The sequence below is a fragment of the Falco naumanni genome, chromosome 3 (assembly GCF_017639655.2).
Source record: "Falco naumanni isolate bFalNau1 chromosome 3, bFalNau1.pat, whole genome shotgun sequence".
In the NCBI taxonomy this organism is placed as follows: Eukaryota; Metazoa; Chordata; class Aves; order Falconiformes; family Falconidae; genus Falco; species Falco naumanni.
The window spans coordinates 52212588-52237982 of NC_054056.1; the positions used below are offsets into that span (position 1 = coordinate 52212588).

At 36.3% G+C, this 25395-nt stretch overlaps 1 protein-coding gene across 8 annotated transcripts in view; it reads right to left on the reverse strand.

Annotated features, from left to right (window-relative positions):
- The window catches only part of ZNF236 (zinc finger protein 236), a 93036-nt gene that overhangs the window by 54151 nt on the left and 13490 nt on the right, over positions 1-25395 (reverse strand). For 7 of the 8 annotated variants that reach the window (XR_005826768.1, XM_040586142.1, XM_040586144.1 and 4 more), the window contains exons 3-10: positions 24651-24815; positions 19759-19937; positions 16459-16583; positions 12958-13130; positions 10426-10572; positions 8419-8490; positions 1856-2059; positions 65-293 (exon numbers count right to left, since the gene is read on the reverse strand). Coding sequence is in view for 7 of the 8 variants with exons in the window: in XM_040586142.1 (XP_040442076.1) it covers positions 65-293; positions 1856-2059; positions 8419-8490; positions 10426-10572; positions 12958-13130; positions 16459-16583; positions 19759-19937; positions 24651-24815 (1294 nt within the window). In the remaining variant the exon portion in view is untranslated. The remainder of the gene's footprint in view (positions 1-64; positions 294-1855; positions 2060-8418; positions 8491-10425; positions 10573-12957; positions 13131-16458; positions 16584-19758; positions 19938-24650; positions 24816-25395) is intronic. The other variant, XM_040586143.1, reaches the window with a different exon arrangement.

The following is a 25395-nucleotide window of genomic DNA, read 5'->3' on the forward strand; positions in this document are numbered from 1 at the left end:
TCAACACACTCATAAATACTACAGTCCTTAAAGCACAAAATGTAGCAAGCAGTGGCCACATTACCAGGTAAAAACGATGATTTTTTCTTAATAACCTTTTTTTCTTTTTTATCCAGTTTATCTGTACTCTCTTGCTCTTTATCTTGTTCGGTATTATTAGAATCAGCTTGATTATTTGAGAGAGTCTGGATGTCTGGGTTCTGATCCTGGGCTCCAGGAGTCTTAGTCTGGCTGCAGTCAGTAGAATGTGCAGAGACGGGAATCGAAGACAACCCACTGTTCTCTAAAGCTTGCTAAAAGAGAATGAAAAACTTACAGATTACAAAAGAAACATTCCACAGTTTACCCAACTTCTCTCAAACAACTATTTAAAACATATCATGCAAATATAATTAAAGGAATTATACATCTCACCCTCCCAGAATTCCAGCTGGATTTCAAACTTCCAAACACATTCTTACACAACACTGAGTTCTGATTGTGAGATTTTAAGTTGCATTTCTTGCACTAATACATGTGCCAACAGCTACCTTTCAGAAAAGCGTCAATTATTTCTACAGAATCATTTGCCAGGAATATATAGCCACCTCTTATGACTACTACATGAGAGAATATATCGCCACAAAGTCACATTTGAAGCCCATCAGCTTCTGGAAAAGCCATAGATGGTATAAAGAAAAATGAAGGACGTTAAACCAAAGAAAGGCTTGGAAGAGCTCAAAAGCCTCTGTAACAAATCACCAATAACCACCTGACTGAAACAAGAGCTATGCACCCTTTTTTATGTACACCCAGAAGGGACTGGAGTGCAGGCATCTTTATGGATACTATTGTGCCCAAAAAGGTTCTGGATCAAGGACTTCAAACACACATTTCAGCAGGAATGTGTAGATATTTGATTGCTCAGAAGAAAACTCCATTCTGTTTAGTTTGTACAACAATAAGATTAGTGATTAAATGCTCATACAATAACTTAAGAACCAACCCACTTTTTTAAAAATAGCTATCAAGATAATAGTAGTATTTCATGTTGTAATTTGCTGCAACTACACATCACCTTCCAGACATCAGAGAACTCATCACAGATAACATGGTAAACCTGCACATAGCTACAAGTAACATTTGAAGTCCTCCAAAAGGAAATGGAAATGGTACTCAAAAAACTAGATATGAAAAAAATAGCTTAAAGGTTAGCAGGCTACCGTCAGTAGTAAAGAATAATATTCTCTGCCCTGTTCCATTCTGTTTGTGCCTTTATGCAGTGGAGGCTGCAGAACAAGCATAGAAAGTTGAATTACTGCCCTGCATCTCTTCTGCTACATTGCATCTCCTACTGCCAGTATCAAGGACAGAATAATGGGTTAGAAAAAGCATTGGTCAACCTACGAAGGAATTTTCTTGCACAGCTGGGAAATACTCAAATAGCCCTTTTTAATTAGAACAGGATAAAGGCCCCATATACATTCTTATTTTTTAACCAGATAGAAGCATTTTTCCCCTCTTAAATGTCATCAAGTTTTAAGCATGGCATAACTTTAGGACACGTGACAAGCTCCATCTTAGGCAACGGGAAAAAAAGCCAAAGTTATCCATAAAATGTCCAGGTATACATCTGTATACTTAAAGCTTTCTTCTAGGTCATATAATCAATATTTATAATCTTGCTTTTGTAATATTATACAGAAAAGATACTTGGTCAGGTGATTAAAGAATTCTTTCTTGACTGATAAAATCACTTAGAAATGCAGAAAAAATGCTATCATTGAAAATATCAAGAACAAATAAACAAGACAGAACAAAATAAAAGCAAGAAAGATACCACTGAAATGTAGTTATTCTAACACAGAGCTCTTACCTGCAAAATATCTCTATTGATTCCCACTGCAATGTTGAGTTGTTGACCAGGTTGTTGAGGCTGGTTATTTTCTACAGGACCTGGTTCTGATAATTCAAGAAGCTGCTGGATGACATCAGTTACAGCCTGCTGACCCTGATGAGCAGCAGCTGAGGACACCTGGTTTTCTGTCTGTTGAAGAAGTGGAGACCGAAAATGTGTGGCCTGAAATATATAGCAGTACATTTGTAAAGGAAGATGAAAAGTATGTATGAACTCACCTGTTCGGCTCCCTTATCTGAAAGGTGTTAACTGTCTACCACAAGGATGTCCACTTGTTTAAGACATAAAGATTATACAGAGCTGTCATTCAAGACTTGCTCATTCCACTAAGGAGTTGTTTCTGTATATCCCTTTTCTGGAGTCCTAAGCTGTGAAAACTGTTAAGCTTGCAGCTTGAATTAAGTTTATTTTAACTACTGAACCTTCAACCAGTTTACAAAACACAGGATCAATTACTGAATTCTGCATGTAGAGGCTACAAGAAAAGTAATCCCAAAACAAATAAACAGCACTAACATGGTCATCTTTTTGAAGTTCACATTTAACAAACGAAGTCCTTTGGAAAAATAAGCTTTTATTAGCTGAGATTTTTTTGCATGAAATTGTGTTGTTACATCAAAACCTTTCAGAAACAAACTACTAACTTCTCCCCTTCAACTTCAAATATTCTGTATCTCTTAGCTTTAAAATAATTTCCTTATACTTTACAAATTTAAATACCCACAGAGCTCTGCCAACATATGAAAAAAACCTTAAAGTCTAAAAGTCAAACCTCTATCTTTGATTTGATAATTCTATCTTAGGCTACCTTAAAAACAAATATGAAGAAAAAAGTGATAAAAAGCCTTGGATTTTTTTTTAAATCAGAAATAAAGATCAAATAAGTATACCATTACTGAAATCACTGCTTGCATTCACTTACTTCACTGCAGAAGAGAAATATATATTTATATAATAGCTAGCCACATAATTCTGTTTTGTAGAACACAATGGATACTTGCTTCTAATGTTCACTGCTGTTCTCTAAAAGTAATCACTTCCAGGTATATATGCACTCACAGAAACACACACACACACACACACATATATATATATATATAAAATGCTATCTTCTTTCAGATCATTTTTAACAAAGAATAATCTTAGGCTTCACATTTGTAATATTTCTCCCAATCTGAAAAATCCTCTGAGATTTTCTTTATACTGACACACTACACTGGACAGTTAAAATGACACTGTCACCATATTCAAGGATGGTTACAAAGAAACATATTAAGAAAAATTGTCTTGACTCAAGTTATGTCGTGCAAATGTGATGAAGTGTTCTTAATGCTGTCTCATGAGATTATATAAAACAAACCCTTACTTCATTTCTCTGACATGCCTGTGAGAACAGCACTTGCTATTTTGCCAATTTAACCATTAGTTTGCCTTTTTTCACCTCACCAGTGGGACAGATGGAAAGACTCCATCCCTTCAGATTCCAATTTAGCAAAAGTGCTATAAACATTTCAGTACGTATTTTACAAAATAAAACACACTATATGCCATCTTCATTGCAACAAACAGGAATTGAAGCAAAGCATGTAGCAGCTCTTTATAGGGTTCATTCATTTTCTTGGAATGGAATGCAGAGAACTCTTCAGTAAAGCAGGAAGCCTACACTAAAAGGCTATAAAATTCTCCCAGGCTTTACAAAGAGAAAGAAAAGAATTGTTAATGAAGGAACTGCTCAGTATCATTGACATGAAAATTACAGTAGTACATGTATTTAGCCAGTGTGTTCACATATTATACTGCAGTTTACATACAGTCTCATGGAGCTTATCTTTTTTGAAAAAGAATATAAACATACGCACATTTGTTACCATTACTATAAAGATACCCTTTTCATTATAAAAAAATTCAGATTTTAAAAATAGCATGGAGAATGAAGCATTTTACTACCTCATAATTCCACATTTGTTCAGTTAGAATAGTGGACCTTGTAATCACCCTTAGTCTGTCTGATCTGCTGTTTAACACAGGCTGCGTGACTGCTCTGAATGAATTACTCCTTCAATTAAAATAACTGTACAAAAATTAGAGCAGTTCTTTAAATCAAGTAATTTATTGTGGTAACTTTTTCTGTTGCCATCCAACTTCAACAAGCTGCCACAACAGTAAATTATCCACACTAAAATTCCATACTTTATTTCAAAGTGTGAATTCATCTGGCTTCAACCCCCAGAACTTTTCTTTTTTATTAGAGAGATTATAGATTTTTCCCTTTTCTTCAAAACAGCAGATCAAGTCATCCTTCAGTATTTTATTTGACAGGCAAAAATAGGAAATGCACCTTGAACCTCTTCAATAATAAAACACATCATATAATACATCAGGAATTCTGATGGCTCCGATTCCTGCTATATCTTTGAACACAAGTTCATGAATAGTGAACACTATAAACAGTCAAATGACAAAAGCAAAAATTGCCAGAATGAAATACAGAGGACATAAAACGTTTTTGTTTCTATGCAAAATTTCTTTTCTAAATAAAAAGACCAAAACTAGTCTTTCCAGGCAAGGAAAACCTAACTTTCAGCTGATGTATCTATTATTACCTCTTTCATGCCTATTTATAAGGGGAATTCAAAATCCTTGAGAACTCCTGTGCTGTGAATGTGGCCTACTTTTCCTGTTTTTCTGTATGTGATTTTATTCTTAGCTATATTAGAAAATAAATTGCTTGTTGCACCCAGCTCACCAAGAAATCCAGATCACTCTGTATCAGTGATTTGTCGTCTTTATAAATTACCTCAATCTTTGTATCACTTTGATCAGTGATGATTTTTTATTTTCTTCCAGGTCATTGATAAAGCATTAAGTCAAGATTTAATCCCTCAGGGACCCCATCAGAAACACAGTCACGACAGTGATTCCCCAAGTCCCTCTTTTACAAGTTCTCTCAGTTTTACTCATGGTGCCTCACAATTTTAGTACACCATTCTATGTGAAAATACAAAACAACCATGCTTTTTATCACCTCCATTACAAGGGGGAAAACAAAGAACCATTAAAGATGCAACTAGCTCTACTAAACATGAAACAGAAATATCTGACATTTATCCTAGTTCAACAGATGACAGCAACTGCACATCAAGAAGCAGGCTGTGCATCCGCAGGCACAGAAACAAGCAGACAGTGTATCAAGGGAAGAATATCTGAAAACATGTAAAAAAGTTGCTGATGATTCACTTTAGCATTGAGGTTTGTCTGCATTAGCTTTGAGGTGATGCCACGCACTCCTTTTCCACAGGATTCCCACACCTCTTACAGTATAGTTACTACTGTAAGAAGAGGAGGTACTCTAGCAAGCAGAAGGAGGTTTCTGCTCTAACTGCTAGACTAGAAAGCCAGGCTTCTCCTTGCTTCATTTCCTAAATCCACCACACTGAGACTGAAGCTGACATTGTAAAGGTTCACACTTAAACTGCTTGGCGGCTCAGCAGTTACTAAGTCATTCTCTGGAAAAGAAACAAGTTTGAAGATGCTAAGACTAAGGATGGAACTGGACCATTTTTATCACTTGGTAAGCAAGAGTACCAGCCAATTCCGGGAGAAGGAGGCAATGGGATCCATTGCTCTGAACTGGCACCTCCCACTAAGGAAAAAAAAACATGGCACTCTGCATCAAGTACAGGGAACCACACGATATGACATCCTGACACAGGAGCCTAATTTCAACATTCAGATTCAATGAAAAAAGACAAAAAGATCCTCTTGACTCTTAAGAAGGCGGCAGGCCATCAGTTTCTCTCTGGAAGTTTATTTGCTGGAGAGCTTTTGAATACAAACCACCCTACATGAAACAAAGTCAATTTACAGGAGAGTAGGGGTAGAGAAATGGGGGAGATGCTATGCAAGACTTGAACTTTAAAAAAAAAAAAAAAAAAAAAGATATTAAGTGACTTCTACAATACCAATATGAATAGACAGACTACATTCTAGGCAATTTTCACATTCCTTTTCTGGAAAATAAAACTGGCATAACTATATGCAGACTGTAATTTTGTAAAATTTCAGTATTTAGGAATATCACAGAGCATAATCATAGAACGATTTAGGTTGGAAAAGACCTGTGAGGTTATCAAGTCCAACTGTTAACCCAGGACTGCCAAGTCCATCACTAAACCATGTCACCAAGCACCGCATCTACACAACTTACTTAAATGCCTCCAGGGGTGGTGATTCCAGCACCACCTCCCCGGGCAGCCTGTTCCAATGCTTGATCACCCTTTTGGTGAAGGAATTTTTCCTAATACCCAATCTAAACCTCCCCTGGTTTCCTCTTGTCCTGTTGCTTGTTACCTGGGAGAAGAGACTGACACCCACCCCTCTACACCCTCCTGTCAGGCAGTTGTAGAGAGCAATAAGGCCTCCCCTAAGCCTCCAGGCTGAACAACCTCGGTTCCCTCAGCTGCTCCATCTAAGATGTGTGCTCCAGACCCTTCCCCAGCTTCGCTGCCCTTCTCTGGACACGCTCCGGCACCTCAGTGTCCCTCTTGTAGTGAGGGGCCCAGAACTGAACACGGGATTTGAGGTGGGGCCTCACCAGTGCCCAGCACAGCGGAATGATCACTGCCCTTGTCCTGCTGGCCACACTGTGGTGGATACAAGCCAGGATGCTATTGGCCTTCTTGGCCCCCTGGGCACACTGCTGGCTCGTGTTCAGCCGGCTGTCCACCCCCACCCCCAGGTCCTTTCCCCCCAGGCAGCTTTCCAGCCACCCTTCCCCAAGCCTGTAGCGTTGCGTGGGGTTGTTGTGACCCAGGTGCAGGACCCGGCACTTCTCCTTGTTGAACCTCACACAACTGGCCTTGGCCCATCGGTCCAGCCTGTCCAGACCCCTCTGCAGCGCCTCCTGCCCTCAAACAGATCAGCACTCCCTCCCCGACTTGGTGTCACCTGCAAACTTACTGAGAGTGCGCTCGATCCCCTCATCCAGATTGTTGATGAAGACATTAAACAGAGCTGGCCCCAGTACTGCACCCTGGGGAACACCACCTGTGACTGACCACCAGCCAGAGGTAACCCCATTTGCTGCCACTCTTTGGACTCAGCCAGCCAGATTTTCATCCAGCGTAGAGTACACCCATTCAAGCCATTAGCAGCCAGTTTCTCCAGGAGAATGCTGTGGGAGACTGTCAAAATCATTACTAAGGTGCAGGCCGACAACATCCACAGCCTTTCCCTCATCCACCAGGCCGGTCACCTTGGCATTGAAGGAGATCAGGTCAGTCAAGCAGGACCTGCCTTTCATAACTCCATGCTGGCTGAGCCTGATCCCCAGGCTGTCCTGCACATGCCACGTGATGACACTCAGGATAATCTGCTTCATAATGTTCCCTAGCATATGTAATATGGTACATTTAATCCAGTATATTTTCAATGAAGTGTATCCTAATGGATGATGATGTTCTTTTTAGGCCTGTGCTTTCACACACAGAGTCTCCCTAAAAACCAGGCATCACTTCTGATACCACTCTTTACCAAGGAAAATGGTTTCAATTGGTTAAAAAGAAAATGAAAAATTACTTTAAATAAACTACTTTTGAAGAACAGCCATTTTTAATACTCTGTAAAGTCTTGCAAGAAACACAGTATAACTATTTATCTAATACAGCAAATATTAGTAATCAATTAGTTCATATAGTTCTGCTCTAAGTTAACTGGTCTTGGAACACTGAATTCACAGTACAAGATAAAAAGAAAAGTGGACAGACTGGTTATGGTGACTTCAAAGCAATACTGCCACATATCCTAGTCCTTGGTTTTGTGGATTCTAGTACACAAAACTATGATCAGTGGCTGAAGTTGGGAAGGGGAGGACTTAAGTCAAATTAGTCTGTCACTAAGACACCATGCTGCAACCTACTGCTGACAAACAATATGCTACATAGTTGCAACAAAACATGCTACTACTCTCACCGTGACTCGCACATGAATCAACGCTGCTTGCTACTGGGTTCCAGAACGCTAGCCCTGCATCATCCTTCTCCAGCTCCACGGGCCTTTCCTGAGTTCCATGGGTCCGCTGCTGCCTCAACTCCAACCAGCTCAACCAAAATGAACACAGGTCTCTCCCTCCCCACCCAAACCACGGTATCCCTGTGAAGTCAGACAGGCAGGATAACCCAGTATTTTTAAGAGTCCTTACTGTCCCCTGGTCTTTTTATACACAAGAGTATTTGTCTCCATTTTGAGGAACTAATGAACAGAATTACATGCAAAATCATGTGCATATAACACAGGAGGGAATATATAATCCATTCAAGACCTGTTCTGTTTCTAAATAAGTTTCTTCATTCTAAATGTTTCTTCATTCACCAAGAAGCTTGCCTTCACGTATTAGTTGAACAACTTATCACAGAGGACCATTGCATACCCTTTTTCATCAGTTCAATGAAAGTTTACAACACTGTAAAGTTTCTCCCACTTTCAGCCTTGACACAAAGATATGACAGAAACTCTAGACTTACATTCTTCCACTTGTTATCAACAGGTTGCAAAAGATTAGCAGGGGATGTTGTTAAAGGCTGCGTGACAGAGTCCTACAAAGAAATGAAAAGGAAGTACTTTAAGCCTTTGTACAAAAAGAAGAAAAACATCGCTAATATCACACAGAAAGGTAGCACTGTTCATTTTCCCACAATATGGAGACTAGGAAATGAGCCCGTGGGAGAGATACAAATGTACACTGAACCAGTAACATTGCTTCATAGCTTATCTATGTTAAAATAACACAAGTTACAGAAACCAACAACTTGGTTATAAGCACTGATTCAGCAAAAGACAAATAACAGCCTTACAGTAAGCATATTTTGCGAGATGTACTCATGTATCACACTACTATTCAGCAGCACAGCACTTCAGGAAACTTCAGCTTTTGGAACATGTATTTGTTAAGGACATAATCATTGTTCATCCCCAGGTAATAACAAGGGATGACAGAGACTGATCATAAACTTCAGAACAGAATTATTATACTGGTCATTTGCTGTTAAAGCAGCTATGCAAGTTTTGAGCAGAGTGAACAAGTTGGTACTAATCTAGGAATGCTAGTGCTAATCTAAGAATGTGGCATCTTTCTATAGCAATAAAAAAAATAATCATTATGTATCTGCAGTTTCAGATATAAAAATAAAAAAAGCATAACACTCTTAGTATGAAATTGACTTGTCAGTTATCTTTGTTCTTCCTTGTTAAAATTCTAGGCATCTGTTTTTAGAAAAAAAAAATTTCTCCCATTTTGCTTATATATTGTATGGAGGTATTTACTTTTCCCCACTTTCATGCAAGCAGAGAAGTATGCATCATGCAGCAAAGATAATACCAGCACACTGCTGTATGCAATGTAAATGCAAAATACCTAAGCAAACCAAAACAAGAAAAAACAGAGCTGGCCAGAGGAAGCAAACATGAGGTAGTACGAAGGAATTCTTTTCCATCCTGCTTTTAAGATTAGGCTTGTGAATGTAGAAATGTACAAAACCAGAGATTACATGTACTTGCAAGCAAACAGGACACAGTAGTCTTTTTTTTTAAAAAAAATTAATTAACCTGAAGAGACAAACAGCATCTGCCACAAAAAAAAAAATTATCAAATATAGAAAAAAATCAAAATGGTTCTCCAAACACTACTAGACACTTGTTTTCAACAAGATATAGCTGCACAATGGAGTTAAGACTTTACATTTTAACCCTCCTCTTCAAAGTCTGGTGTTACTTGTCATTCATTGAACATTAAAGCATGAAAGTTGGAAGTTATGCAAAACAGAGCGGAATAAAGGTAGAAAAGATAGTTCTATCCAAAGACCCCAAAAAAGTACTACAATATATCAAATATGCACTGGTTCAAAAAAATAAAAATAAAAATCTTAGGAATCCAGAAGCACTTTCTGAATTTTAGCTCCTTCTTGTACCTTGGTAAAGAAAGAAAAATATTTAGTGCTTCCAATACAGCTAACGTTTTTCCCTTATCATCTGTCATATAAGAAGCTAACAGTTAAAATCAGTTATAAGAAATACTCAGAAGAAGAATAATCCACTATGTGCTTATAGGGACTAGAATTACATGAACAATTTCTGAAAATTAGTTGAAATCAATATATATAATATGAATAGTTCTAAACTTCATTGTTCCCGTAAAACTTCTCGATTATTTTTATGTTATCTGGAGAGGAAACCTTTCCTACCCACACAATCTGTCAGCACTTTAACTATAGTTTACTTAGTTATAGAATTCAATTGCTGTATTTTCAACCAAACCCTCAAATTCTAAACCCTTTTTTGCATATACTTGGCCAATTTACATACTGCCAATATGTAACCATGCAAATCAATTCCAGAAATTGCACAAGATGTAAAATTACAAGAGACAGCTACAGGTCTTTTAGTTCTAACCTATCTGAAGAATTACTGGAATGAAGATCTACACCCAATTAAACTCTTAAAAGCATTTTCACAATATACCGAGCAAAGCTTACCGCTGTAACATGAGACACATCTGCTGAAGAGCTCGCAGAATTCTGTGGACCAGCCATGTGCATCTTGCTGATATGTGTATTTAAACTACCCAAGCTTTTGAAGACGCAGCTACATTCTGTACAGTTGTATGTAGGGCCATTCTTCACCTTCAGTAAAACAAAAGTAACTAAGTAAATTTTGCCTACATCTACCAAATACTATGTTTTTCTTTATTTATCCACATAACAAATACACTATGGGATTATGGGAAGTAAAATAGTGTATTTTTCCTTTTTAGGAAATATTTACTGATACCCAGTTATGGATCTATCTGGTGTCTCTTGGATATCAAGTCAACTGTCATCTACATGTGTGACTGTCATCTCCTATTACCACTCCTCAATATCAGGAAGCACCAGAATGCAAAACAAATGTCATCTGTCAAATGAGGCCTCAGCCTTTTCCCTCCTTATACTTTCCTACTGTTACATGCTTAGAAAGAAAACCAAAATGCAACTTTGTCAATTAAGATGTGTCTGAAGATGTTAACATCATACATAATACAAACAGAAATGTGGAAACACAAAGAGAAAAAAATGTAGATAGTTTATCTTCAAATTTTGGCTCTTCTGTTTACTTTTGCAAATTTCCAAGAAAAAAAAAATCCACTTTTCAGGTCAAAGAAGAATGAAGGCAAGACAGACTGGGCCATAGGGACTCCATGAAAAAAACCAAAACCAAACCACCAAAAAAACCCAACATGGTGAAGGGCAGGGATGTTTAATATATAGTTTGTACTTAATTCAAACATGCAGGATGAGAAAGTGATCAGCAGCAATTTGCTTGGGTGCTTCAGGCCAAGGGGTTGAGGTAATTAAAGCAGAACCACCCTCACTTCCCCCTCCTCCTCTGCCTATCCCACAGAAGTAAGATCCAGGGCAGTACTTTCAATATATAGGGAACAACAGTGTCTTCAAAAGGAAACATGCTGCACTGCTTGCAATATAGCATGGACTTTTTTATTTTCTGACATTAACTTAAACTGGTACTGAGACTTTCAGGAAGAGGCACTAACTAATAAAACACTGGTACAACTAAACGGTGAATAGGAAGTGAGAATCAAGCTGGTTCATTATCACCTGTAATGTTATTTTGTGACTGTCTTGGGCTAAAATAAAGAATTAACAGAGTTCTGCATGCACTCTTGGAGGAAACACAGTGACAGCAAGAAAGAAAAAAAATATCTATAAAGGATCCAAAGCAGTAACTAAAATATAGGTTCAGGATCATGAAACACTGCAAAGGATGTAATTAAGAGACAACATTTCAAGTCCCTTATCACACACCTACCTTCCCCCTGCCTCCCCCCCCCCCCCCAGCTTCTTACGAAAAAAAAAGAGTAAGATGAGAAAAAAGTGGAAAATATTTTTGGCTTCATCCCCAACAATCTTGTAGTATTGAAAAAAAATCAGTGTAAATTATGAAATTCATGTTGGTGCATTTTTTTACGTAGCAAAAGCTATCACATATAGGGACCTGTGAACAGTGAGGAAGACTAGTCACAAAGTTATATAAAACGTAAACATATGAGATATATAATTATGCATAACACAAACCACTAAAACACATTAATATGCTAAGACGCATCCTAAAAGTAAGAAACTAACATGTTAAAAGGGTCCTTAGTAAAAAAAGAATCCAATAAATAAGATCTATCGTTGAACAAAAAATGGAAAACAAGAAAGCAAATCTCAGAGTTAGGGGAAAGAGTGAAAGCAGAGATGATATTCTGCGTGCAGGAAAAAAAGAGAAAAAAGCTGCCTCTGTCACTTCATACTTTCCTAATCAAAACTAGGTCTCTTTCTACTGGCATTACCAACCACAAATCACTAGAGTCAGCAAGGAAATCGCTGAACAAAGTTGCACAGCCAAAGTTGCTCAAAGGATCATATTACATTAGCATAGCAGTACCTTTCGAATCTTAAAATTGTCTGTCACAAAGAAGAAAAAATCAGCATGAAGAGGTCAGAGACAACAATGTTTTTTTATCTCATTTTGTAATTTTTTTCTACCTATAACTGAAAAACCTCTGAAAAAGGGAGCAATATATATACTTCAAAGACAATTTGCAAGTATGCTCTATGATGGAGCTTGTGGGTTGCTGTTTGGCCTTGAAATTTTTCACCATTTTCTGCTTTGCTGCTTTTGGCTTACTTTCATCTGATTCTAGCCCTCATTCTCCCAAGACTGACATAGGTACATTTTTATACACCTGAAATCACTAATCATTTATTAATCTATCAATGTTCTGAAATGACAATGGTAAATGAAGGTTTTGCTAATTATCCTAAGTACACATTTATTCAGGTTAAGCTATTTTAGAAAAGCCCACAGGTAAAACCAACAAACTGGAACCTATACTACAGCAGTAAACCTACATCGGCTACAGAAAGCACCAGAGAACATAAGAATAGCAAACAGGACAATTTAAATACTGAAAATGAAATAAGCAGTATATTAGCACCAACCACTTTATGAATAATTGTATTTACCTCTGAATGAACTCTCTGTATGTGTGACTGAAGATTGCCTTTCTGAGAAAAGGCTGCAGGACAAAAGGCACAAGCATGGGGTTTTTCACCGGTGTGCTTGATCATGTGGGTCTGCAACGCCCCCTTCTGGTTAAAGGCTTTTCCACATTCACTGCATTTGAAAGGTCTTTCACCTGAAAGGCAAGAGGAGGAAGAGGTGGGATAAGGGGCTTTACATAAACATTAACAGTTTCCTGTATTTCCATGAAAAATTGTATCAGCTAAAATAAAATATTGCATATAGAGATCTGTACATACACACACACAAACATACGATATTCGGTGTTTTGACAATGACATTGTTTACCTTGACCACCTTGGCATCTACTCTGATGAAGCTTAGCGAAAAACTTTTACGATCTAGTTGATGATTATCAGTTAAAAGGGGTAAAATAAATGAAACCTGTATGAAACAACTATCTAGAACAGCTTCCCTCAACTCGTGGTTTGCCAGATCAAATTGTTACTCAAACTGGAGGAAAAGAAAAAAGGGAAAACAAAACGAAAACTACACATGCCATTCTTTCACACCAAATCCCATAAAATGCATATATACCTGCACAGAAACAAACAGACAACCAGAGGGTGGAATGGACAGTAATAAATAACTAACAGTTAAAAATTTAACCTTTTATTTAGTCTAAAATCAAAAAGTCTCACAGCAACACTGCAAAAATGGCCAATGGTTCCCACTCCCCAATAAATATTAAGAGCCATTCATTCTTTACAACCACCTACTGAAAATACGCAATAAAATAACGTTTCTATTATATGAGATATTGTACAGCCCTGCTCAGAAAACAATTTAAGTAGAATGTTCATATTACTACTGAATGTTAAAGAAAAACTAGGCAATAATGTTACAGGAATGCTCTGTCACTATTTCCTGATTCTGGTGTTCTCAGTACTGTGAATACTTAACAGTTATTTGTACAGTAATGAATTAAGCATGAAAAACTCCCCAGAAATTCTAAGTGACAAAACATAATAGAACTGCATACACATATTACAAAGCTATTTACTTTAAACACACAGATACTAAGAACGTAGTTCAGTTTCTTATAACCATGTGTCTTAAATGACTACTGGAAATCTCCACTGTGAACTCAGTATTAATCTTCTTTTTTTTTTTTTCTTTTCACGAAATAATTTAGCTGTGACAACTCCAGGACCTCAAAAACATTTAACACTTTGCCTCTGCACCTTTCTATAGCAAAAACACAATGAGAATGCTGTACATTGTGTGCTCCACCAGTATTAATAGGTGCTAAATACTATGCACACTAAAGCAGTTTTCATCAATGTTTTTATATAACTTCTAATTATATAGCTGTAATTACATCTAGTTTAGAATGATTAGTTCTTAATTAAATTCACTTTAAAATGAAAGCAGCTATTTTCAGAAATAGATTACAAGCATGTAACTCACATAGTATGAACTCTGAAGGAATGTATATTTTCTGTTCTGCTACTTCTGGATTTTGAAGATCCTTTAAGGTCTGCAGGTCTTAACTGTATGTTTTTTAATAAAGATTAAAATACAGAACACTGACTCAGATCATCTTGGAATAAAGTGATAAAACTCCTATTGGGTTTTCATAGGCAAAAAGTTTAGCTTCCACTAATAGCTGCTGGTGGACACATACAAGTATAGCTTCAGGTTAAGTTTGCCTATTTAAGTAAAACTCATTATAAAAACTGTATCTTAAGTCTAGTGTGGAAACATGGAATTTCTGTGTTTCTCAAGTATAACAATAAAATACAGATTTGGGAGGGGAAATGGGGAGTTCATTACTTAGTTATTAATATGGGAGTTGCAAACCCTGAGACTGAAAATTTTTTCCCAAAGCATGTAAGTGCTAGAAACTAATAGCTATGAGCAAAAGAAGTATTGCAATTAAGACACTAATGTAATGCAGTACAAGTAGCACAGACATGCTCTTTTAACAATTAAAGACTTAAGCATTCTAAATTCTTTAAAGAAGAGTTTTTTTCTACATGTTTTACAGTACCTCAAGCAATTGGATGCCAGACAGATTGTCTGCAGATTCAGAGTCATAATACACTTCACAGATCAAATGACTATTTGCTAGCTACTTGGAACTTAAGATGACCTACCATCATGTGCAGATTGGGACTACATTTTCCATCTCTGGTCTCCCCACAGCAAATGTCTTTTTATTCTTCAAAAGAACTATAAATGTTCTTGATCTTTTTAAAGCTTAAAAAAAAAGTCCTCAAGCAACTATCGTCTTGTTTCATTCTGACCAGAATAAGCTAAAATAACGTATCAAGTAGAGAATAGACTCGAAGTTAATTTTCAATTACTTTCTTTGGATATTACTTTGAGGAAAAATTCAGAGCAGGTACAAGGGTGACATCTTGTGTTACTATTCTCTAACTAGATCTATAAAAGTTAAAAAGTTTCCCAAGGAAGTCATGCAATGGAATTTAGATTTCTGTCTTGGTAAACAAGGTCATTCTTGTAAACAGCAACTCATCCTATCACTGTCTGAACAGACTGCTAATACAAACAACATTACATGCTTACATAATTGACTAGTTGAATTAGCTATAAACTAGACAAACAGCAATTTACTCACAGGATGGAAAATACATACATATTGCACATCACTGGAGCACCTTCAACGAAGGTTTCATTTAAAGCCAAACTCCTGTTATATTATGTATAGCTGGCTGAAACTTAAAAATTGTTCTTATAGTCCCCTGTGCACTTCAAAAACTTGCATATTATTTTATGCTTGGCATTTTTCAGTTATTTCAATAGCTTAAGGGTTAAACATGCACATATTTATTAGAGTAATTTAGCAAAAAACATTTACTATTCAGTTCTGGCCAGTCACATGCACTTCTCCAAGTATCAAAATTGCAATCTAAGTTCATCACCTCCCAAGTTCACTTTGGATACCCCAGAAATGGCAGTTACAGCAAGTACAGAAAATATATGGCAGTAACTTTAAATAAATAAATCTAAACCCAAAAACCACTATGGTAGTGGCATTATTCATTCTCATATACATCTATGCTTTTGGGGATTTTAAATTTTAGAACCTATTCTCTGGAGTATGTAAGATCTTAATTTAGAGCAGCTGACTGGCCCTTTTCTAATGATTCTGATTTTAGGCCCTGCTGAAACTTTAAGTATCAAAACTGGTATTCTGTAACAAATGAAACCTATGAAGTACTCCAAAAAAAAAAAAAAAAAAAAAAAAGGTAACTGTTTCTAATGAGATACCTCTGGACATTTAAAAAGCATACAGGTTTCCTAAGCAAAGGAATTACATACAAGTTGTTTTAAATCAGCAGGTAATAGCATCTAATAAGCCAAATGTATTAATGCTATTTCAAGTCCCAACAGGGCAAAAAATATTTAGCATTTGACAGGTTAACTGAATTTTGTAAAACAGATGCAAACTAAAATAGCTACTTCCACAGCCTTACCTGTGTGTATTCTAACATGTCGTGTTAACTGACTCGGTTTCTGGAACGTCTTTCCACAGTGAGGACAGGAATAGGTAAACCCACTTCTGTCAATGTTTCTATTATAAGATCTGGTATTCGATACCCTGTCATTTAAAAAAAAATTAGTAATTTAAATAAAATAATCTTAATATTAAACATTACTTTGAAGAAGCTTATTTTACCTCATAATTTTTAACAGTGTAAATCTGATAACAATATATAGTATCAGCTGCAACAGTAAAAAAGCAAACAATTTTAATGATACTAAAAGAACAATGAAAACAGCACCTTTCTAAGTACCTACAAGCACCAATAATTGTAGTTATTTCTGTAATAAAATCAATACATCTTAGAGGTTCTCTAAAGACATTTTCACTATGAATTCTTCCCGAACTACACAGTGACTTCACAGATATTATTTTGGTGGGGACGTTCAACTCTGTGCATCTCCATTTCTTTTGCTTGAAAATAGCAAGACTTTAATTCTTAACTTGAGTATGAAGATCTCATTAACTAGAGTACAAATGCAGTTGCTGAAGTCTAACATGAATAGGTTAAGAATGTAATGCCTCAGATATTCACCACTGCCCCTCAAATACAAATCACACTCTCCACAGAGACACAGTTAACAGTTGATACAAATTCCCAAAATTCATTTCTTTACAAAGCAGATTAATTAGTTTAAATGACTGCTGAAGAACATCAATAGCAATGTGGAAAGTCAACAACTGATTTTATGTTGGAAAAAAAGGAAAAACAAAACCCTAGATCTTACAGACCATCACAACTCAGCTAAACAAGCGGAAACCAGAAGGCAGCGGACAAACCAATACAGTATATAGAGTACTCCACATTTTCCACAGTGCCCCAGTATCTACACTTATACAGTAATCCAACTTGTCAGTACTGCTTAAAGCTAACTGAAATTACACAAAGGTAAGTACCTGGTATTTTTTCTGATCTGAAAGAATTAGCTAACGTGCAGCAGATGTGCAAAACACCACCACCACCTTTGAAACACAAGTTGGTGTAACAATGTAAAAGATAGCAGGGAAGTAACAGTTCATGCATAACAGAGGAAATTATTATCATTAAACTTCTGCTCAAATGCTGCTCTTTCTACTCTAAGAGAACATAGATATTCAGTATATTTAAAGAAAAGCACATTTCCCTTCCAATTACTTCAAACAAGTATTACATGCATTTTTAAACTCTTTTTATGATCTTGCAGAGTGAGCACAGAATGTGGGTAATATATTTTACTTCCACATATTAATTTTATCTACAAAAACTTACTGAAGTACTCAGAGTAAAGCTGACTGAAGATTGAAGAGGAGGAGAAATAACATGTGACAGATGTTACAACCTCTTCTTTCCATCTCAGAGCAGATCTAGACCAGCCTGATCGTCAGAATACACTCTTTGATAAGCAACGTCTGCTTCAACTACAGCTGCAGCACTTTACTAAAGGAAATAATATTCAATTTGGAGGAAATTGTAGGGACAACCCTTAAAGATCTGGTCACTTTTAAAGAATTTCATCATTTAGGGTCGTAATGACCATTTGCTTTTTAGCAAAAGGCAGATACTAAATTTGAATTAGAACTTTGGAATAGTTTTCCATTCAAATGATTCAGAGACCAAACAAATACCTTTTTGGGAAGGGGGAGTGCAACCACTCTATGAAAAAAACCTAAGGGAGCAAGGCTCTTTATAATTTTAAATCCTAAAAAAATTGTGAAGCTGAAAAGCAGGAATGAAACTGACATGTCTTTGAACTTTAAATATACTGTACAGTCAAACAAATTAGATCAAACTAACTTTTAATAATCCATCAATTCATCTTTTCCTGTTTAACAGTATGAGAAGAATATGTTAAATAACAAAAAAAAAAATCAGAATTTCCTTGTTTTTCCTTTCAAAATCATTTCTATTGAAATACAGAAGTTCTGAGCTACATTAACTTTTTTGATGAAATGGAGGGGAAACACAATTCATTAACCTGGCTCACATACGTGAGTTATATTGGTACTGCTGGTGAAAGGACAGTAAACACCATTATGGACAGCAGTTTATCAAATTCAAATGCAACATGTTTCTACATCTGAACTGATAAATAAGGCGAATCTCACATAAGGAAGCTATGAATCCAGAAATAATCCACATTTAGGAAAATAAACAAATCATCATGGAGCACTTATATCTCATTTATGTCAAAATGTAGCATGCACAATACTCTCTCAAAATCACAGCCATCAGACTGCATTCACTCCTCTAATCTTTATTGATTCATTCTAACTTACACGAGATGTCTGTAAAAAGAATGCTTTTGTGTGTAATGTAATGCACTTATATAACCCAATACAAACATAACTTTATACTTCAAACCCTCAATTTTCAGCTTGCAAATGGAAATCACAACTACAGTTCTTTAAACCTTATGGAACACAACTAGTAAGATCTTACAACCTCTATCATCTGCTAACGAAAATAATTGGAAATCGCCAATACTTCTCATTTTTAAAAATGTATTCTCTTGTCTTTTTTGTAAAAACAGAGTGAAGATTGAAAGAGAAATAACCTATCAAAACTTCAGGCTTTCTTAAGGTATAAACTACATCAGGAGAAGTAAGTTTTCTTTCTTATAACTTAAAGGAATTTTCACCCTCCTAAAACTGAAGCTAAACTAGAGAGCTGAAATAAAGGACAAAACAAACATTCACCGAAAATAAGAACAGCATTTATTAAGCCTCTTCTTCCCTTTATTTTGTGCTTTTTCAGATTTACAAGAAAGTCATAGCAAGTTGTGATGAGGACCACTTGCAAAAGATTATTAAACTTCAATGAATAACTTATGTCTTTGCAGAAGGTAAGCATCAGGACTTTTGCAATTACAATAAATGCCATGTAAAATTAGTGTACGTTTGCTTCAATGTACTGCCATTACCCTTTAAAATCGTGAATGAACACACTTCAAAAATCACTTTGTATCAAGAAAACAACCTGTATTTACAAATAGCTAGTAGATGGAACCAAGGATTAGTATGGGTGCCTAAATACAAAAACAGAAGGAAGGGGGGAAAAAAAGCCTCAAAAAATAACCACCTAGTTTAACAAGGTTTTAAAAAACTAATGCCATTTCATAACAGCATACCAGAGAAAAGAAATTATCTGCATAGATCATGATAGTTTGCTGACTGGAAACACTACTCCTGCCTTCCCCAGCTATCACCATAAAAGTAACATCTGCTCATTTTGTCACAATCCCACAATCGTCACCTTATTTTATAGTGAGTTTTCATATGCTCCTTTAGCTGTGAGGAAGTTTCAAATTCCTTTTTGCAAGACTTGCAGCTGTGGATCCTACTGCCTGCCAGTTCTTGACGATGTTCTTCCATGTGTATGGACAGCTGACTCTGTAAAGTAAATTCATCTCCACACTCTGAACAGATAAGATTCTGAAAGAAATAATAGAGACTGATTTTTCAAAAGATTCCCAAGCAGCAATACACACGCACAAGCTTTGCTCAAGTAGATGAACGTATCCTTCTATGGACATTGGCAGCTGCAAGCAAGCAGCAGCAAAAGTACACAAGCAAAAAAGTTTATGAGCCCCATAATATAAATCATGAACAGTAATCACTGCAAGCTTATGGCAATATTTATATTTCAAGAAACTCCACTGAAAATTAGTTCTGAAATAGTTCATATGGTAGCAGAAACAAGCAGTTCAGTACCATCATCACCACTTTGTACTTTCTTGGTATGCTAGTTCAAGACACACACAGAAACCTACACCAGTGTCATTACACTATGGTCTACATAAACTTTATAAAAAATACTTTCTAACCAAAACCATCTTAACTGTAGACTCAGAGATTTTACACTTTTACTGGTTAAAGTGATTCAGATTGTCACTTTTTGACAGTGATCCCACCAGAGTTACTACTGACATAGCTTCACAAAAAAGACAACAGAAATAAATAGGGACTCATACTGTTTTTGACAGATACCTCTTCAACCAATTAATTTTACAGCAGTGTTAAACACCACTTTCCAGTTATATGAGTATTCCATGTTATTTATAATGGAGATTATACATGTAATGTTTCATGCAAAAGCACTGCCATTTCTCTAAAATACAGAAGAATCAAAGTCAAATACTGTTTCAATGAAAACTAAAAGATCTGCCTTTATTTGACTTCCTTTTGCTTTTCAAAGCCGTTTATTTCTCAACGTATTTTTATTTTACAAAATCTAAGCAGAGTGTTAAGATTAAATGTCTAAAAATATTCACCATCTCTTTGGCAACACATCTTGTTACATATTCCTTACTGGTATGCCTAAGAAACTTCAGACAGTTTTTGTCTCAGTTCATTTTTCAGTAATAGTGACTATCACTGCAAATGGAACTGTTTTTTATCCTCCTCCCTTTTCTCTTCTTGAATTATCAACAGGAGAAAAAAAAAACAACCCAGTGTGCATTTTAAAAAAGATACTGACAAGAATGTTTTAATCAAGAGAAACAAAGATATGCCGTACTATTTTATAATGCTATGACAATAAATTCGCTCCCTAAGCCTGAAAAAAATCCCCAAAATTCTGTGGTATCATCAGATGACGTTTCATTGAATCATAGAATGGTTTGGGTTGGAAGGGAACTTAAACATCACCGAATTCCAACCCCCTGCCATGGGCAGGGACACCTTCCACTAGATCAGGTTGCTCAAAGCCCCATCCAGCCTGGCCCTGAACACTTCCGGGAATGGGGCACCCACAGCTTCTCTGGGAAACCTGTTCCAGTGTCTCACCACCCTCACAGTAAAGAATTTCTTCCTAATACCTAACCTGAATCTACCCTCTTCCAGTTTAAAGCTATTACCCCTTGTCCTATAACTACACAAGAAGTTAACTTAAAAATCTGAAGTCCTTTAATGAAATTAAATGAAATTTAATTAAATTAATGACCTCAAAAATTATTTGTTTAATCTAACCTAGAGATCATTATTACTGGACTCAAGTTACAGTGTAGGACAATAAATAAATACTACTTTCTCCTCCAGGACCTACACTCAAATCTGAAAAAAAATCCTTCTTACTGAAAAATACTGTTCTTATACAAGTTTGGTTTATGATGATTCTTTCATACAAATGGGGGAGAATTATCTGAAGAGAATCTTACAGTGCACGTACTATACCAAGCTCATGGACCCTCTCAGAATTGAAAGGTTTTCAATTGCTTCCCAGCATTTTTCAGACACACATATCTATAACATTAAGTTACTATTGCACATATCATATTAAGCAACTTACACACACACAAAAAAATAACAGCCTAAGAAATATTTGAGACAACAGAATTCCATGTATTTTTATTCGTTACTGTGGAATTTGCTGTAGGAAAGCAAGGTAATGGTAAACCAGAACTGTACAGAGCAATCTATCACGTCAAATAGCCTCTCTGGAATAGGCAGTACCAGATTTATTTCATTTGTCCCTCAAGCAAACAAAAAAATTCACACACAGAACAAGTAATTGCACACTGCTAACCTCAGTGTGGTTAAACCCACCTTCTAACATTAAACAAAAGGGGCTGATCATACATTGTTAGATAATACTTAAAATTTCCAAACTCAGAAATAATTTTATAACACTTTATGCATATGCATTTAATTCTGCCTGTATTAACTATCTTTGTCTTATCAGATGCAATATCTGAAGGTACACTTTAATACTCATGATATTCACCTGTTTAGTGTCAGTGAATCTACCTGAAAAAAAGATTTTCATTTGCACTTTTTCAGACCATTGCTCCCCAATTATAAGACAGGACAAATCAAATACAGCAAACACTCTTCACACAAAAACAAAAAAACCCAAAAAAAAACCAAAAAAACACCACACCAAAAAAACCCCAACACCTACCGCAACCCCCGCCCCCTCCCCCCCCCCCCCCCCGGATTTTATAACAAGAGAATTTTCACTTCATATCCACCAAGCATCAGTTTTAACTTTTTCAACACACTAAAGTTTTACTAAAGCCCAAGAAAACCTCAGTCATGGAGAAAGACAACATATTAGCAGTTTTAATGTAATAAATCAGAATTTTTCAGGTTTTAATTCAGCATTCCGGTCTCACCAGGTCAAAAAGTAGCCATGGGTACCACTGTCCACTTCCACTGAAGAAATGGACAAAACCAAGAATCATCTATAAGGTTGGGCATATTTATACAAGGTATGCTCTTTATGGCTTCTCAGAAGAAAGCTACCTGAAAGTGAGTAATTTCAAATATTTTTTCCTGTTACCTAGTTCATCACACACAAATCACCACAGAATGTGAAGAGAAAAGTTAGGTCTCTTGCAAGTTTGATTTCAATAGCCCAGGAAATTGCTTCTATCTGGAACCTCTAACAGGAGCAACTGATTATGAAAATCTGCATTTCAACAGACAGACATGCTCTCCCAAATGTAATTGGAGAGCTCAAGAAGCTAATCACACTAGTTTCTTATTATTGCCCTTCTGCACTCAGCTGTAGATAAAGCTGGCTGATGCAGCACAAAGCAAGGCTAAAGTTACCCAAACTTCAGCTTCGTACAGCAAGCTCCTCAATCGCTATGTTCTCGTATGTGTCTTTGCTGTTTGCAAATTTTCACCCCTTTGAACAACAAAAGCAGGAATAGCAAACAGGACAGAGAATGCACTCCACTGATAACTTCTTACCCTGCACATTACGAAAAATTCCTGAATGACAGCTAGTGCCATCGTCAAGGCCCTCTGCATCACGTTCAAATTCCAGCTCTCCTACAGGCCCTCTGCATAACTACTGGGAAAGTCATTCCTGCAATTCTCTGTGAATTGTTATGTTCATCTCTGTTTTATCACCGAATTACAGGGCATTATAAGAATATATTCATTAGCAATTGAAAGGTGTTCATATTTTTATAAACAATTTTCAAGCTGCAGACTGAATTTTAAATTGGAAGGCATCACACAACCTATTCTTCTGACATCTGCACCAAGCATCAATATCAGAGCTACTGAAGTGGATAAAAAGTCACTTTGTGATAGAAATGAATACTAAAAATCACTCTTAGGCATCTTTCTTGATGCTCAGCTTCCTTACTCCGATGTTTTTAGCAATTCATAAATCAGGTTTCCTCAATAAATAGCCATTACGCAATGTACCACTATAGATATATCAACATGCAACACAATTGTATTCAGGTCCTCTCATCTTAACTTAGATGTGGATGTGGTAATATGTGAAGTGATAACAAGATTACAGAAGAACATTCTTAGACAACATTCTCTACAGATGGCATTCTCTGCCTGGTTTAGGGGAAAATGCAGACAGGCCTATCACTCCAAAGCTACTGGTCAAAACTGCTGCAAGCTGTCTGCAGTTGGCATGGAGAAACATACAGTTGTTATGTGTATGATTAGAAGTCTGGCAATAAAAGTGCATACTTGACTCAGCTCCAGTTCTCCAACAAACTGCAATTTTAAAAAAGGCTTTACATGGGGAAGAGCTAATTACATGAATGAAAACTTGGTATTTTGGGCTGTACAATCAACTCTGGCAACAGCAGTAATGCAGTTAATGACTATAAAGTGTGCAAAATACTACTATGCATTGTTTCTAAGAATTTAACCCACGCCTTATAAAAATGGAAAATTAAACTGTGAGAGGGAAAGGAATAAAGAGTCTTCTCAAGTGAACTACCACTCAAAAAAAGGGGTGGGAGCTCTAGATAAGGGAACAGCTTCATGATGCAAGAAAGAAGATGGCAAGAATGCTTCACTATGACATCTATCGTCAAAAATGATCACCCAAACTATTATGTGTCGGCTTATCAATCTACCTGAAGTCACAGAAATTGCTCAAAATAAAAGCATATGTAAATAACTGATCAGTTAATGTTCACATATGATCTGGTTATCTATTAATCATGCACAGATTCTCTTTGTTAGTAAAGACAGGATAAGAACATTTGCTTATATTAATTTCTGCTGCTATTATTAAAACAGACTCGCCACTAGAAATTTTATATTTCTTCTGAATGAGACCATTTATTCAGTCCTCCAATTTAAAGCATATAGGGAAGGGATGGAGCATAGCCATTATGACATGTCTTCTCAAAATTTAAATTATGAGGTTCAATGAATTACCTCTTCCTTCTCATGTAGCATTATATGAGCTTTCAGACTGGCTACTCTGGAGAATTTCTTGTTGCACACAGGACACGTAGGATCTTCACCATTGTGAGTACATTTATGAAGTGTCAAGTTGAATTCAACATTAAATGACATTGGACACTGGTCACATCGGTGAGGCTGTTAAAACCACAAAAATAAAGACAAAACTCAATCTCCCCTTAAATACATATACCCTAGGTGACACATATGACCATACAAATAAAAATGTTTGAAATAAAAATGAGCAACTCAACTACCTACATATGATAATGATCCTTAGTAATACTAGTCTTGGTTATTTTCTCTTCTATGCATCTCACTACTGAAAATGCCTACGTAGCATTTCAAAACCATATGGTGAAAGAAGGCAGGGGAACTAAAGCAAGCAGACCCAAAACAGACTGTCTGAGGAGATGGAAGTTAGCAGAAGAGAAGAATGAGCAAGAGACTGGAGTAAATTTTCTTACTTCAACAGAGACTGTGATTGAGATTCCCTTAAGCAAAATTAATAATTGAACCAGCAAAGCAAACAGGTTAGTTTATGCTAGGATTGACTGCTCTTCAAGTGGTAACCGCACCATCAGTTTTCATTCTTTAAGAGCACCTTCACTTTTCGATATAATGGTTCCTCCACAAGTGTGCAATAGAATGGTTTTAACAGTATCAACCTCCATTTTTTATATCTCAACTTTACTTAAGTAGTTAATAGTATACATGA